The 13,284-nt window shown below is 39.9% G+C and overlaps 1 protein-coding gene across 3 annotated transcripts in view; it reads left to right on the forward strand.

The window, feature by feature from the left end:
- Positions 1-13,284, forward strand: part of stk40 (serine/threonine kinase 40) — a 65,126-nt gene that overhangs the window by 20,602 nt on the left and 31,240 nt on the right. For all 3 annotated transcript variants that reach the window (XM_041212910.1, XM_041212912.1, XM_041212911.1), the window contains exons 5-6: positions 597-818; positions 2,442-2,494. In XM_041212910.1, the coding sequence (XP_041068844.1) occupies positions 597-818; positions 2,442-2,494 (275 nt within the window). The remainder of the gene's footprint in view (positions 1-596; positions 819-2,441; positions 2,495-13,284) is intronic.

Genomic DNA, 13,284 nt, shown 5'->3' on the forward strand with positions numbered 1-13,284 from the left:
CATCTTCATTTAACTACAGATAGCAAAGTTACTCTAAACCTAATTGTCAACAATACAACAATACAATCCTGCACCTCAGGAATCTGAAATTAGTTGATTGATTTATGGTTCTTAATTAATTTTCATTTTTCCAGCTACCTGCCCTGTGCATCTGAATTACTGAGTACATTTTAGCTATTTGACTGTAGTGCGTGCTAATCAAGAAATAAAGTGCCATTGTTTGGAAGGGCAGCATGTTCTCAAAGGACTGTTCTAAGGAAGGGTTAACAGTCTGGAAATTCTAAAAGTATGGACTCACTGTGGTTCAAAAGCTGCAAGAACCACTGTGTCTCAGATCAGTGTGGGAGGGGAATAGTTATTTTAAAGTGGGATTTATTGCCGAGGGACAATACTAATCAATGCATTTAACAAATTCGATGCAATTAGGAGAATTTGAGAAAATTATGGTGTCTGCAACGAGTTTCCAAATGTAATGCTATCATATGTTTACAAATGTTTACCAAGATGTTCTGAAACATGGGTTCTGCTCATATGTCTGCAGTGCACATGCTGCCTCAAAAGATGGTCTGATTCTCGATGTCTACTTTTTTTAACAGGATAGGGCTGTTGTAGAAGAGTTTGAATCCAGCAAGCTTGTACGGAGGATGAAGAAAAGGATCTGTTTAGTTCTGGACTGCCTCTGTGCCCATGACTTTAGTGACAAAACTGCAGATCTCATCAATCTACAACATTATGTTATCAAAGAGAAGAGACTCAGTGAGCGTGAAACAATTGCAATATTCTATGATGTGGTACGGGTAGTGGAAGCTTTACATAAGGTAAAAAGATTTTGTGTTTAATTACCTTTTACTTGAGATAGGGAGATTGGGCTAATGAACGGAGCAAATTATATTTTGGCTTGAATGGAAATATATTGCCATTCCTTCACTGTCACTGGGTCAAAATCCTGCAATTCCCTTCCTTCCTAACGGCACTGTGGGTGTACCTACACCACATGGACTGCAGTGGTTCAAGAAGGCAGCTCACCACCACCTTCTCAAGGGCATCTAAAGATGGGCAATAAATGCTGGTCCAGCCAGCGAAGCCCACATCCCTTGAATGAATAAAAAAAGGCTGTAGATTAAAGCTGTCTCTCCCTTTCCCCTGTGGTATGCATTAGCTACAACCTAAGAAAATAAGACCCTCAGTGTGCATTGGGAAGAACCAATGTGGCTTTAAAGGAAAAATTGCATTAACATCACAGGACCTGGAATACCTGTGATTACAAATACCAAGCAACAAGAGTAGAACATCAAGCCACTTGAGCCTGTCACACCATTCAATTAGATCATTGCTGATCTGTGCCTCGACCTTGATCAATATCTCTTAATACCTATAACTAATAAAAATCTGTCAATTTCTATTTAGCTTATACCTGTACTGGATCAATTCACCTTATTTCCAACTGCATTCTGAACTTCCTTGATATACTTCACTTAACCAAGACTTAGTAGATCATTCACTGACTTACTGTTTTTTGAATAAATATCTCATTAGTTTAACTTGCCTAATTTGAGTCGTTTTTAATATGTGCAATAGGTATTCAAGAAGGGAGCGAACACTTGTAACTAAGACTAGCTACAGTTGTGAGGGCATTATAGTGTTTAATCTGCCTACACTTTCCTTAATTGCCAATTTGTTTTTCCCTCTTACATCAATGTGAGAGCTGATCAGTGACATTGACGTAAACCTTTCCACAAGTAACTATTGTGTACTGTGTACTTATCTGTTGATCTGCCTGTTACTTCTTTGTAAAGGTCATGGGGGTAGGAATTCTTTTGGTTATGTGTAGCAATATGATAAATGGATTTCTGCAGGTGCTTTGAGCTTAGAAATCATATGTGTCCTAGAGACCAGAGAGAATCTTTGCACAATAGGGCAGCTACAGGGTTTGGACAGTTAATCCTAGTTTGTAGTTGATATTTTGAAAAAAAACATTATATAGTCTTTTTCTAAACTTATATGACTGATTTAACTGATAGGTGACCTTCCCTACAGCTCCTTATCCCCTTAGTGTTTGGTCCCTGCCTCTTACCAATTTTTACCATGCTGCTCTCCTTAACCCCTTCCCTCACCAAAAAAGCTACAATCAGGTAGTTGTGATATAATAAAGAGCAGCTATGAATTGATGCCCCAAACTCTATTGGACCATTCTGACACGGTACAGTCAAGGATGATCACACCTTACCCTTATCTGTAATTTGTAATGCAGCTAGTGACTTTGATACTGAGAAACCTGGCCTTCGAGATTATTTTTGATGCTATGTATTTTGATGTAAACCAAACCTCTGACAGGCCCTGACCATTTATAAGTTGCTTTCTATTTAAACTTCACTCTGTCTGCCTTGGAGAAGGCTGCTTAATTACAAAAAATAATCACATTTTTCTCCTTCCTTCTGCAGAAGAACATTGTGCACAGGGACCTGAAGCTGGGGAACATGGTGCTAAATAAAAGGTAACTTGAAATTGATTATCTTTCAGTTACTGAATCTATATTTTGTTAATACTCAGTTCATCAAATTGAGGGAAAGTAGTGAAGGGAGAATGGAACACTTGCTGTGGCCACTCAATGTCAGTATCAAGCACCCCCAGATCTGTTGTAGCACAGTTAGTTCTAAGCTCCCCGTACTCCAGAGCTTCGAGTCAAGGTGTATAAGTGAAGAGCACCTGTCTCTTGCACCACTGATAGTTCCCCTTTTCTCACAACAACCACCTATGGCCTTTGCGTGATTGTCAATTGCCAGTTGAAGATATCTTTGTGCTGTGGCCCCAGTACCCCATCGTATTTGGGCTGAAACTACTTAAAAATAATCTCCCAGAGGGCTGGTAATGAGCAGTGGACGAATATCCTGTTAGTGTGAGCTGGGTTTGAACTCAGATCCAAAAAAAATGAAATCCCAGTGCCCAACATAATTCATTAATCCAACCTTGTTGCTCTTTTAGTTAATAGGGTTGTGTCTCTAAAGCAACCAGCTGCAACTGGTTTGGCTTGAGTCAGCCAGGCAACATTAGTAAGCCACCACTTGGCAACTTAATGGGCCTTGGTATTCTTGCTGTAAACATTGAATTTGGAAGCATCAATTCATGTGACCATTCCATGTGCTGATGTACATAACTGAAGAAATTCAGAGATTGCATAGGAAAATTTAAGTGCTGGAAATCTGTAATAAAAACACCAAACGCTGAACATATATCTCTGGTCAGTGGGTCCCTGAAAAGAAGGTATAATTTTCCTTAAGATGCAACTGATCCATGGTGTAGCCCTGATCTACTTCTTATTTCATTTAAAGCCTTAGTCTTGTGTTTTCGCTTCCTCCTTGATCCCCTTAGCAAATGTATAGTTTTTTCTTGTTCTCATCAAAGGGGAAACATTGTAATGAATGGTGTTCTCTGACCAGTTGCGGAAGTGTGTGGGATCAGCTTAACCATAATTGTCTATTCAGCTTAACAAATATGAATAATTTTAAACTTGTAGAGGGCTTGATGTTTGATTTTCCCTGGTACCGCAGTCCTTTTCTTCTTTCTTTCTACTGCCTTTTTCTTACCCTCCCCATATCCAAAATCTTAGTTTGTTTGGCTGGAACTTAGATGCAAAAAAGAAAACTGAGGTCAATAACATCACAATGCTTGCTAAATCCATGTAAAGAGCAGTTTAATTGCAACGTCTTCAAGCCTTATCAATTCATGATGGAAATACCTGAACATTAAATAGAAAAACTCATGGCTGCTGTATCTTCAGTACAGCATAACATTCAGCACTGCACAATTCAAAATTGCAAGTCTTAATTTGCCTACGCTTGTCAAAAGATTGAAAGCAAGTTTTTGTACTTCAGTTACATTTAAATTGCTGTACAGATGAAGTTTGAGTTCAGTAACCGGGTGCGATAACCTCATTGCATTCATTGTGGAGCAGATGTTTTGGAGTCGGTGCGAAATAATGTACCAGTGTTGGTTAATTTGCTTTTTTTATTCATTCATGGGATGTGGGCGTCACTGGCTAGGCCAGTGTTTATTGCCCATTCCTAATTGCCCTTGAGAAGGTGGTGGTGAGTTGTTGTCTCAAACCATTGCAGTCCATGTGTTGTAGGAACACCCACAGTGCAGTTAGGAAGGGAGTTCCAGGATTTTGACCCAGCGACAGTGAAGGAACGGCGATATTTTCAAGTCAGGATGATGAGTGACTTGGAGGGCAACCAGGTAGTGGTGTTCTCATGCACCTGCTACCCTTGTCCTTCTCTGTGGTAGAGGTTTAGGGTTTGGAAGGTGCTGTCAAAGGAGCCTTGGTGAGTTGCTGCAGTGCATCTTATAAATGGTACACACTGTGTCAGTGGTGGGGGGAGTGAATGTTGAAGGTGGTGGATGGGGTGTCAATCAAGCAGGCTGTTTTGTCCTGGATGGTGTCAAACTTCTTGTGTTGCTGGAGCTGCACTCATGCAGCCAAGTAGAGATTATTCCGTCACATGCTTAACTTGATCCTTGTGGGCAGGCTTTGGGGAGTCAGGAGGTGAATTACTCTCCACAGAATCCCCAGTCTCTGACCTGCTGTTGTAGTCACAGTATTTATATGGCTGTTCCAGATCAGTTTCTGGTCAATGGTAGCCTCCAGGATGTTGATAGTGGGGGATTCAGCAACAGTAATGCCATTGAATGTCAAAGGGAGGTGGTTAGGTTCTCTCCCTCATTGGAGTTGGTCATTGCCTGTCACATATGTGGGCGAATGTTACTTGCCACTTATCAGCCCAAGTCTGAATATTGTCCGGGTTTTGCTGCATATGGACATGGACTGCTTCAGTATCTGAGGAGTTATGAATGGTGCTGAACATTGTGCAATCATCAGAGAATATCCCCACTTCTGACTTCATGATGGAGGGAAGGTCATTGAAACAGCTGAAGATGGTTGGGCCTAGGACACCACCCTGAGGAACTCCAACAGTGATGCCCTGGAGCTGAGATGACTGTTAGAGGTCAACCACAACCACCTCCCTTTGCTCTCTTTATAAGATACTCTATTTGCTGTGCTCTCCAATCCTGTGTGTGAGTCTTGTCTCTCACTTGGTTTCTCTCTCTGTTCTAATATATATCTAAATTTATTTAATGACTTCTGTAAATCTTTCATTCCTGAGCAAATTTACCAGCTGCATGGTTAAAATTAAAGGAAAAAAATGAACACTTTTTGTGGGTTTTTAAATCTATAAATGTCCTGCCTCTTTGAAAAACCACAATGTTACTGCCAACAGTAGGTTACATAATGCAGGCTAATACTGCTCTATAACTCTGATGGTTTGAGGGACTCTCCGCTTATTGAGCATGTGCTTACAGTTTTGTAGGACGCCAGTAGGTCAAGAGAGTTTGTTTTAAAGCATGAGGAGAATAACTTCTCGTCTTCCTTAGAATCCACCTGCACCACCATAATAATTTTGATCAAAGAGTAGAAGGAATGGTTATGTTCATAAGTGCTTGGCCATTTAAATGAGCCATCGTCAAGTTGTAGTGAAGCACATCCTTGCCAGCAGTCAGTACTTTTTGGGATGCTTATTGTGTATAAAAAAAATCAAAATTCTGCCTGCTGGGAAGGCACTATAATACTGCAATAATATGTACCATTAGTGCTGGACTTATATTGTTTAGTAATCTGAGAGTGATTGCACCACATAAATGGTCTACAGAGGAGTTTTAATTATGATTTATGAGCCATCTTGGAATATGTTGGTATTGTACTTGTCCAAACAGTAGCAGCTCATTTCTTGGTGTTGATTTTCATTTGTTCCAAAGACCAAAGATTAGTTTAACCTTTCCTGCCCAAATAAAATTAATTTTCTAACGCTTTTTCTCATCCTTTTCTTCCTCTACACCTTGGCTACTCTATATGTGTGTCCTTCACAGATGAAGGTAGTGACCAAGAGCACTAATACACGAGAGCTTTGTTACGCAGAAGCCATCCGCATGATTATTGCACAGTTTTGATTTTAGATGAATATTACTTGGACTTGATTTGAGGATACTTACTGTTGGCAAGTCATTTTCTCTTTTAAGCATGTGCACCTTGTGTTTCCTTTTTAATCCTTTAAAAATAAAAGAACTTAGCTTATGATATAGTAATCGATTGTGTATGTATACATTGTAAGACTCCACTAGCACTGTGCCACCATTATTTTGGGGGCAACTCAGTTCTGTAATTGCAAGTTGTCTCCTGCACTGTCCTTTTGAGCAAGATTTAAATCTTAACGTTGCTGATCTTCATCAGTTTCCATTGCAGAGAAGCTATCCTCAATTGCTTTGAATTGCTGTTTGTGTCTATATTTGACGGGGGAAAGAAAAGAAGAAATGAGCAAAAATAACCTTGGTCTTTAATTGCACATGGCAGAACTTGCAGTTAATGAATGTTGGAAAAATATTCAGGTTTTATTAGTTTCCTTTGTGTTATAACTGTGGAGTCTGCCTTAAAGATCACCAATGAGCTTGTGTGCCTGTGTCTTTCAGCAAGATGATGTCAATCAGGTTCATCTTGACGTTGATGTGTGTGTGTGTGTTTTGTGTGTGTGTGTGTGTTGTGTGTGTGTGTGTTTTTCCCTTAACTTCATAAGACTGAATATGTTGCTTTTCACGATACAGGATTAGCAAACTCTTCAGTTTTACAGTTAATTCCAGTTAACTGTGAACCACACAGTGCTATCACACACAATCTGACTGACAGGGAAAAGGGAAATAATGTCTATCCATAATGATTGGTTGAAACCAGTGTACACAGTGATATGTTTTTTTTTATTTGGGATGGTTTTATGCCAGTCATTTCAATTTAACAATGCAGTGTTAAGATCTTTTGTAACCCTTTTAAAACCTATTTGTAACACTTTGACAGTGACAATAATGAATTTTTTTTTTGCTCACTGTGTCTGACTTGTTCCTCATTCACCGGCAAGTCCCATTCTGTGGTTCAGTGTTTTGGCTTGCCATACATTATGTTCCTGTGTGGTAAGAGCTGAGTAGGGAAAAGCAGGGAAAGGAAGCTAGGTAGTTGAAGGGTTAAAGTGCTTGCTACTGTGCAAATGGAGAGGCTCTCAGAACCTTTCACTACAAGCAAACAATAGTTATTTGCCAGAGGAACCATGGCTTGGGTGACTCATCCAGTCTAAATTGTGCTGACGCAAGAGAAGGCTTGCTTATATTTATAACCCTGTATAATGCAGCTCAGGGAGCAATTAAAGCAGCAAGTGTCCTACCCAATGTGGGGGTGTGTGTGTACCTTCTATTTCCCGCCCACTACCACCTCCCACGTTTGCTTGTAAACTTTCAGATGCAGGGAAAGCATACTGTGCTTCAAATGTTCCCGTTTCTGAAGTGTTGCAAGGTCAGGAGTCGTTGAACATTTTATTTAAGCTCATGGCAAATTTTAGGCAGTAGCGAAATATTGAGACATACTCCTGTTTTTTAAACCATGTCAGCGATTTGACAGTCTGCCGTACCTTTTGTAATAAGACAGCGCATGATTGAAAGTTTTTGTATTTAACGCCTTTTAGATAATGTGGGCATCGATATCAATATAACGATGCTTGTTCTGTGGCTTGTTTCTTCTGTGGCTAGTGTTAAGTGTCACTTTCATTTTGAAGAGTTGCACTAGATATGTGTGTGGGGTGGTGGGGGGCGGGGGGAAGGTGGAAGTGATTCTAAACCACGACATTCAAAAGGTATTCAATATAAAACATTTTCAATGATGCGCTGCCTTATCATAAAAGGTAAGACAGACTGTCAAATTGTTGGCATGGTTTAAAAAACAGGAGTAGTCTCAATATTTCGCTACTGCCTTAAATTTGCCACCAGCTTAAACAAAATGTTCAGCTATTGAAGCAGGCCAGACTCATTCATGACTCATGGGGGTGGAAGCGATGCTAAATGTTCTGGTTATGTAGGAGTTTCGAATGCTGTGATAGCTAGTCAGTGTAGCAGTTATTTCTGTTAAAATTTCTGTGTCCGTATCACAACATCATGTATTGCAAGATAAGTATTTCCCTCCTATAATTTTTAAGGTGGAAATTCCAGCATGATATATTCATGCCCATGACCAATAAAAATAATCACTGCTTCAGAAAAGCAGTCTCCACTGCGCCAATGTGATATTTTCTTTTCCTTTTAACCAGACATCTAGGAGCCCTTTGAGAGAGACTGCAAAATGATGGGCATCCTGGTGTTGTAAGCTCCAACTCTCTGTTTATAAATGAATAACACACCTGAACTATTTGGGAAGCTTTTTTTCCATTTTCCTTTTCCCTGTCTCACCTCAAGCCACAGTCTGCTGTTAGTGGTTTTAGTTCTACACGCATCAGCAGTCCGACAGTTTCTTATGCCCTTTCTTCACATGTGAGCCAGTTGGTGAGTATTTGCAGACTTCTTAAGTGTATGAGTTAGTTTAGCGAAGCTGGCTCTTGTCATTCCCACTTGGACTTTCTAGCGGGAGTGGTTATTCCTGGATTAATAATCCAGAGAAAGTGAGTTCAAATGCCACCGGGGCAGTTTGGGAATTTGAATTCAGATGTTAAAAAAAAATACTGTTGTTGGAGTATCACTAAAAATCCAAGTGATTTCACTAATACTTGAAAGGGAAGGGAACCTGATGCGCTTGCTTGGTCTGACTAACCTGTGACTCCAGTCAACCTATCTAACCACTCAACTGTATGACGACTGTTACAAAGACCACCACCTCCTTGAGGATGGACAATAAATGCTCGCCTGACCAGTGAAACCCAGATCCCAATTATGAATTGGGAGTGTGGAAGGAACTTTGTATTACACTGCTCTTGAGAGGCAGATTATGGAAACCTTATCTCTTGGCTGAGGTATCCTAAATCGGTACCAAACAGTTCAAATCTAACACACCTGGCTCATTATGATACCGCGTTTACTCTCTCATGCTGAGGAACCCCAGCAACTTCTCTCTTTTTTTAAACCTAGAAATACATGAGGATGAGTTGATTCCTGTCATGAGTACCTGGACAAGTAAGTCATTGGTTAGCAGAGTGGGATCACATGTGTTTTAAACTGCGTTAGTCTGGGGTATTGAGTTGAAAGTGCCTCAATTCATCTCAACTAGGACTTTGAAAGAGATTTTGGGATGGATTGAAGAGCAGATCCCAGAAGTAAAAGCTTCCCAATTCCCAATGATGAATTGCCTAGTTCTCTGTGACGTGCTTTTATTCTGAATGTTTCTATTGCCCTGACACAGCATGTTTGCACTGTGGTTCATTGGGTGGGCCCATGATCTAGAAGTTCCTGTTAGAGCCTTGTCAAAGCATTTCAAACAAAGATTTGCCTTTTGATATACAGTGACTTTTCAGAGACAAACGGTGTCTTCGGGCTGAGCTTTTTACTGGTCGTTCCCTCTTTTACCTCCCCCCCCACTTCATACATCTTTTGATCCCACTGAAATTTTCTGGATTTTCCATCAGTGTTGCTTTTACTGGTAGATGCATTGCGGGGAAAGATTCCTCTTCAAGTTTGTTCAAGGATGTGGCCTGCAGGGGCAATAAGACAGTTGGTGTGTCTGGAGATACACATGCATTGGATCTCTTCACTTCCTTTATGGAGGTGTAGGATATAAGCAGAGGGAGGAAAGTAATTAGGACAGTAGAAGAGGTGAGAACTGCACAGCAACTTTTGTGCAATTTCATACTCATAAGATTCCAACTTTTCAGGCCTTCAGGTTTTAAACAGACAATTTAAAAATAACTTTGAAGTATCCTCCTCATACAACTATATTCAGAGAAAATAGACATAGCATGATTTGTGATCTTATTGGCCATTCATTATTAGATATTATTAATGTATGCACACCAGCGGACTTCTTTATTAAAGCAAAATACTGCAGATGCTGGAAATCTAAAACAAAAACAAAATGCTGGAAAAACTCAGCAGGTCTAACAGCATACATGGAGAGAGAAACAGAGTTAACATTTCGGGCTCTGAAGAAGGGTCATACGGATTTGAAATGTTAACTCTGTTTCCCTTTCCACTGGCTGCTAGACCTGCTGAGTTTTTCCAGTATTTTCTGTTTTTGTTTCGGCGTTCTTTACTGTTGCTGTAAGTATCTAAACAAACACAATGTGATGCACTATATTAAGAACAACTAAGTACCTAATCTTCTGTGTTTATAATTGAATAGCAAATCTGACCATGAGAGAGCTTTTTTGCATTTCCTTCATTCCTCCCAACCCCAATGGATCCTGTCAGGGTATGTAAAAGAAAAGGAAAAAAAACCTTGCGTTTGTATAGCATCTTTCCTGGCCATGGGGCAACCCAAAATGGTTTACAGCCAATGAGGCATTTTTGAAGGTATTTTACTCACTGTTCTAATGTAAGAAATGCAGGAGCCAGTTTGTGCATAGCAAGCTTCCACAAACAGCAATGTGATAATTATCAGATAACCTGTCTCTATGATATTGATTGAGGGATGAATTTTGGCCAGGACACTGGGGATAATTCTCTTGCTTTTCTTTGAAGTAGTGCTGTGACCTGAGAGGTCAGACATGGCGTTCTGAAAGATAGCAGCTCTGCCAGTGCAGCATGCCTTCAGTACTGTACTATCGCATCAGCTTTGATTTTTGTGCTTAGTCCCTGGAGTGGGACTTGATCACACGACCTTGCAGTTCTGTGTTTCAGCAGGCCTGTAATACCTTACCTATGTGCCCATTCTTCATGCATGAGCCAAATGGTGAGATATTTTCAGGAGTCTTAAAGTGTAGGAGTTAACTTAGCCAAGCTGGCTTCTGTCATGAACACCTGGACTTTTAAGTGGGTGCACTTTGTTGTTGGACTAATAATCCAGAGAACACAAGTTTAAATCCCATATGGCAGTTTGAGTCACGTTTTCCAAGCAGTGAAGGAACCGTGTGTGCATGTTATGTTCTCGCCTTACTTTTGGGACACAGGCTAATTCTGGCAGCCCCAATGTCTGGTTGAAGAATGCTACCTCAGCATTGACCAGAGATCAAACCTTGTGTGTATGGTGTGTATGGTTCAGTGTAACAATAAATTTATTAGCACACCACAGCAACTTTTTGCTTTCTTTTTAAAACCTAAACATAAATCAGGAGCAGCATGGTGACTGGAAAATGTGACTTTGGCTATTGCAGTTGCAGTTCCCTTTTCTTTCCTTCCTGGCTGAACTTCTCCCCTTCCCCACCCCAAATATGAAATCGCTGATCTGTTGATCTAAAGTTAGAATTTCTCATTTTAGAAATCTGGTGTCTGTCATTTGTTTTGCAGCATGTCTATATATAATACCTTTTGGATACAGGCACACTAAGTCTTAAATGAATTACATTAAAGTACATTTTGGAATATCTATGCTGCACACAATTCAATGTTTTTGAGTTAGATTTCATATGTGGTTAGCTTACATACTTCAAATATTACATATTTGTCATAAATTACCGTGGCTCTGAGTTATGACTTTAAACTGTTCAAGTAGACTCACTCCTCTCCTCTATGTGTACCCCTCCCCAAAAAGAGAGCCATCTTTTGGAAAGACTTTTGTGTGCAGATAATGTAAGGATACAGCAGTTTACGATTAAAACCTGCTGTCTTTTGGTCCTTTTATCCTGTACAGCTCCTTAATTTGATAGATGATCAGAGGTGACCCTATGGTGTAAATGGCCTGGTGCCAATGAAGTCATTTCACCTGGTGTCTTTGAGGCCAATTGCAGTCAGTTGCAAAAGTAAATGTCTACTGGTACTTGCATTTGGTTTCCCACTTCGACTGACCACTCAGCCAACCTGTAGGGAACAACAATGCATTTTTGCTGCAAGGAGGACATAAATAGGTGGGGTGGGGGTGGGGGTGGATAGCGTGGGGATTTCTCTCCCCCAACAACCCCCCCACAAGTATTATTGATAATAGCTTCCTGCTATTTTGCAGTGAGCCACCCTTGCAATGTTTAGGTTCTGTAAGTTAATGTGTATTCCATGAAATCTCTTGCATATGTGTTTATTATTTCCCTAATCTATACCAGAGTCATGTTTGGGAATACAAATTTAGCTTCAGGCCGTTGGTCTATACTTGGTGCTAGTTGTTTTTGTGGTAGGGCATTGCTGAAAGGTGAGTCATATATTTGGTTAATTGCAGCCATCTGTGGTTTCAGTTGCTCAGTGATGCATACCTGTTCCAGGCTCTAAAAACAATACTACTGTAGAATTGTTATTCAGTGATCCATCTTTCCCTCCTGGGTGACTGAGTGCATTTTATGATCTAGGGGAGTGATTTTCCTTTTCACTCTTCTTTGGTATAAATTTAGAATTTGAGGAATGCAAGTTTCTCCCTTTCATATTCTGGAAAGGAAGATACAGCTCTAAAATTATATTAATCTGACCAGTCCCACCACAAAGTAAAAATTAATTGAATGTAAATTTTAATTTAAATGCATAGAGAAGGTCATCATCTCTGCATCCTTCAAAATTTCACAGCATTCCTTGTCTCAATGAAGCATCTAATTTTACCCTCTTGAAAATTAATTTGTCCTCAATTATTTTTCTATCAAAATTCTTTTAGAATCTGACTTTCAGGCTTGGTAATAGACTTTTCCCAGAGGGTATCCTTGTGACAAGGAACCATAGAAACTGTCTGCATTGTAGTTCACGAGTGTGTGTTTTTTGTAATGAACTGGGAACTTTTGAAAGGAAAAACTGGCTTAATGTTTCAGATGCAGACCATTTGTCAAGAATCTTCTCATGAAATTCACATGTGAAATGGTAAACCTTCACTGGGAGGGCAAGTGAGAAGGACTAGAAGGCCTAGGGAAGGTCACTCTTAGTTTGTGTTTTCATTTTGCCTGATAGAGTAAGAAGATAACACTTATGCCCTCAGGCTACTATTTTTTGTAGACTTGTGATAAATTAACTTTTTTTCAGGGTTGTTACAAAGAAGCATACTCTCGCAGTCAAAATCAAATTGCATCAGAAATTGTTGCGGACAGTTCAAATAAAGGTTAGCTGTTCTTTTCTAGGCCTTGGATGTATTTTCGTGATGTTGGTTTGATTGTGTGGTTCAAGCAAACCTATATGTAGCTAATAATCTAGTAGTATGCTTAGAAACGAGAAATTGTATTTGAAAAGCCAAAAGATGGAAAGAATTTTTTTTGTTTTTAATGCCTCATTTCCCGAAGGCACTGACTCATACTAGGGTACAGCTCTCTGGGTGTTGCCTGAATTATCATGGAAAAACGCCAAACTTCTCATTAACCACAGCATTGGATTCCC

This window comes from Carcharodon carcharias, chromosome 19 (genome assembly GCF_017639515.1).
Source record: "Carcharodon carcharias isolate sCarCar2 chromosome 19, sCarCar2.pri, whole genome shotgun sequence".
Taxonomy (NCBI): Eukaryota; Metazoa; Chordata; class Chondrichthyes; order Lamniformes; family Lamnidae; genus Carcharodon; species Carcharodon carcharias.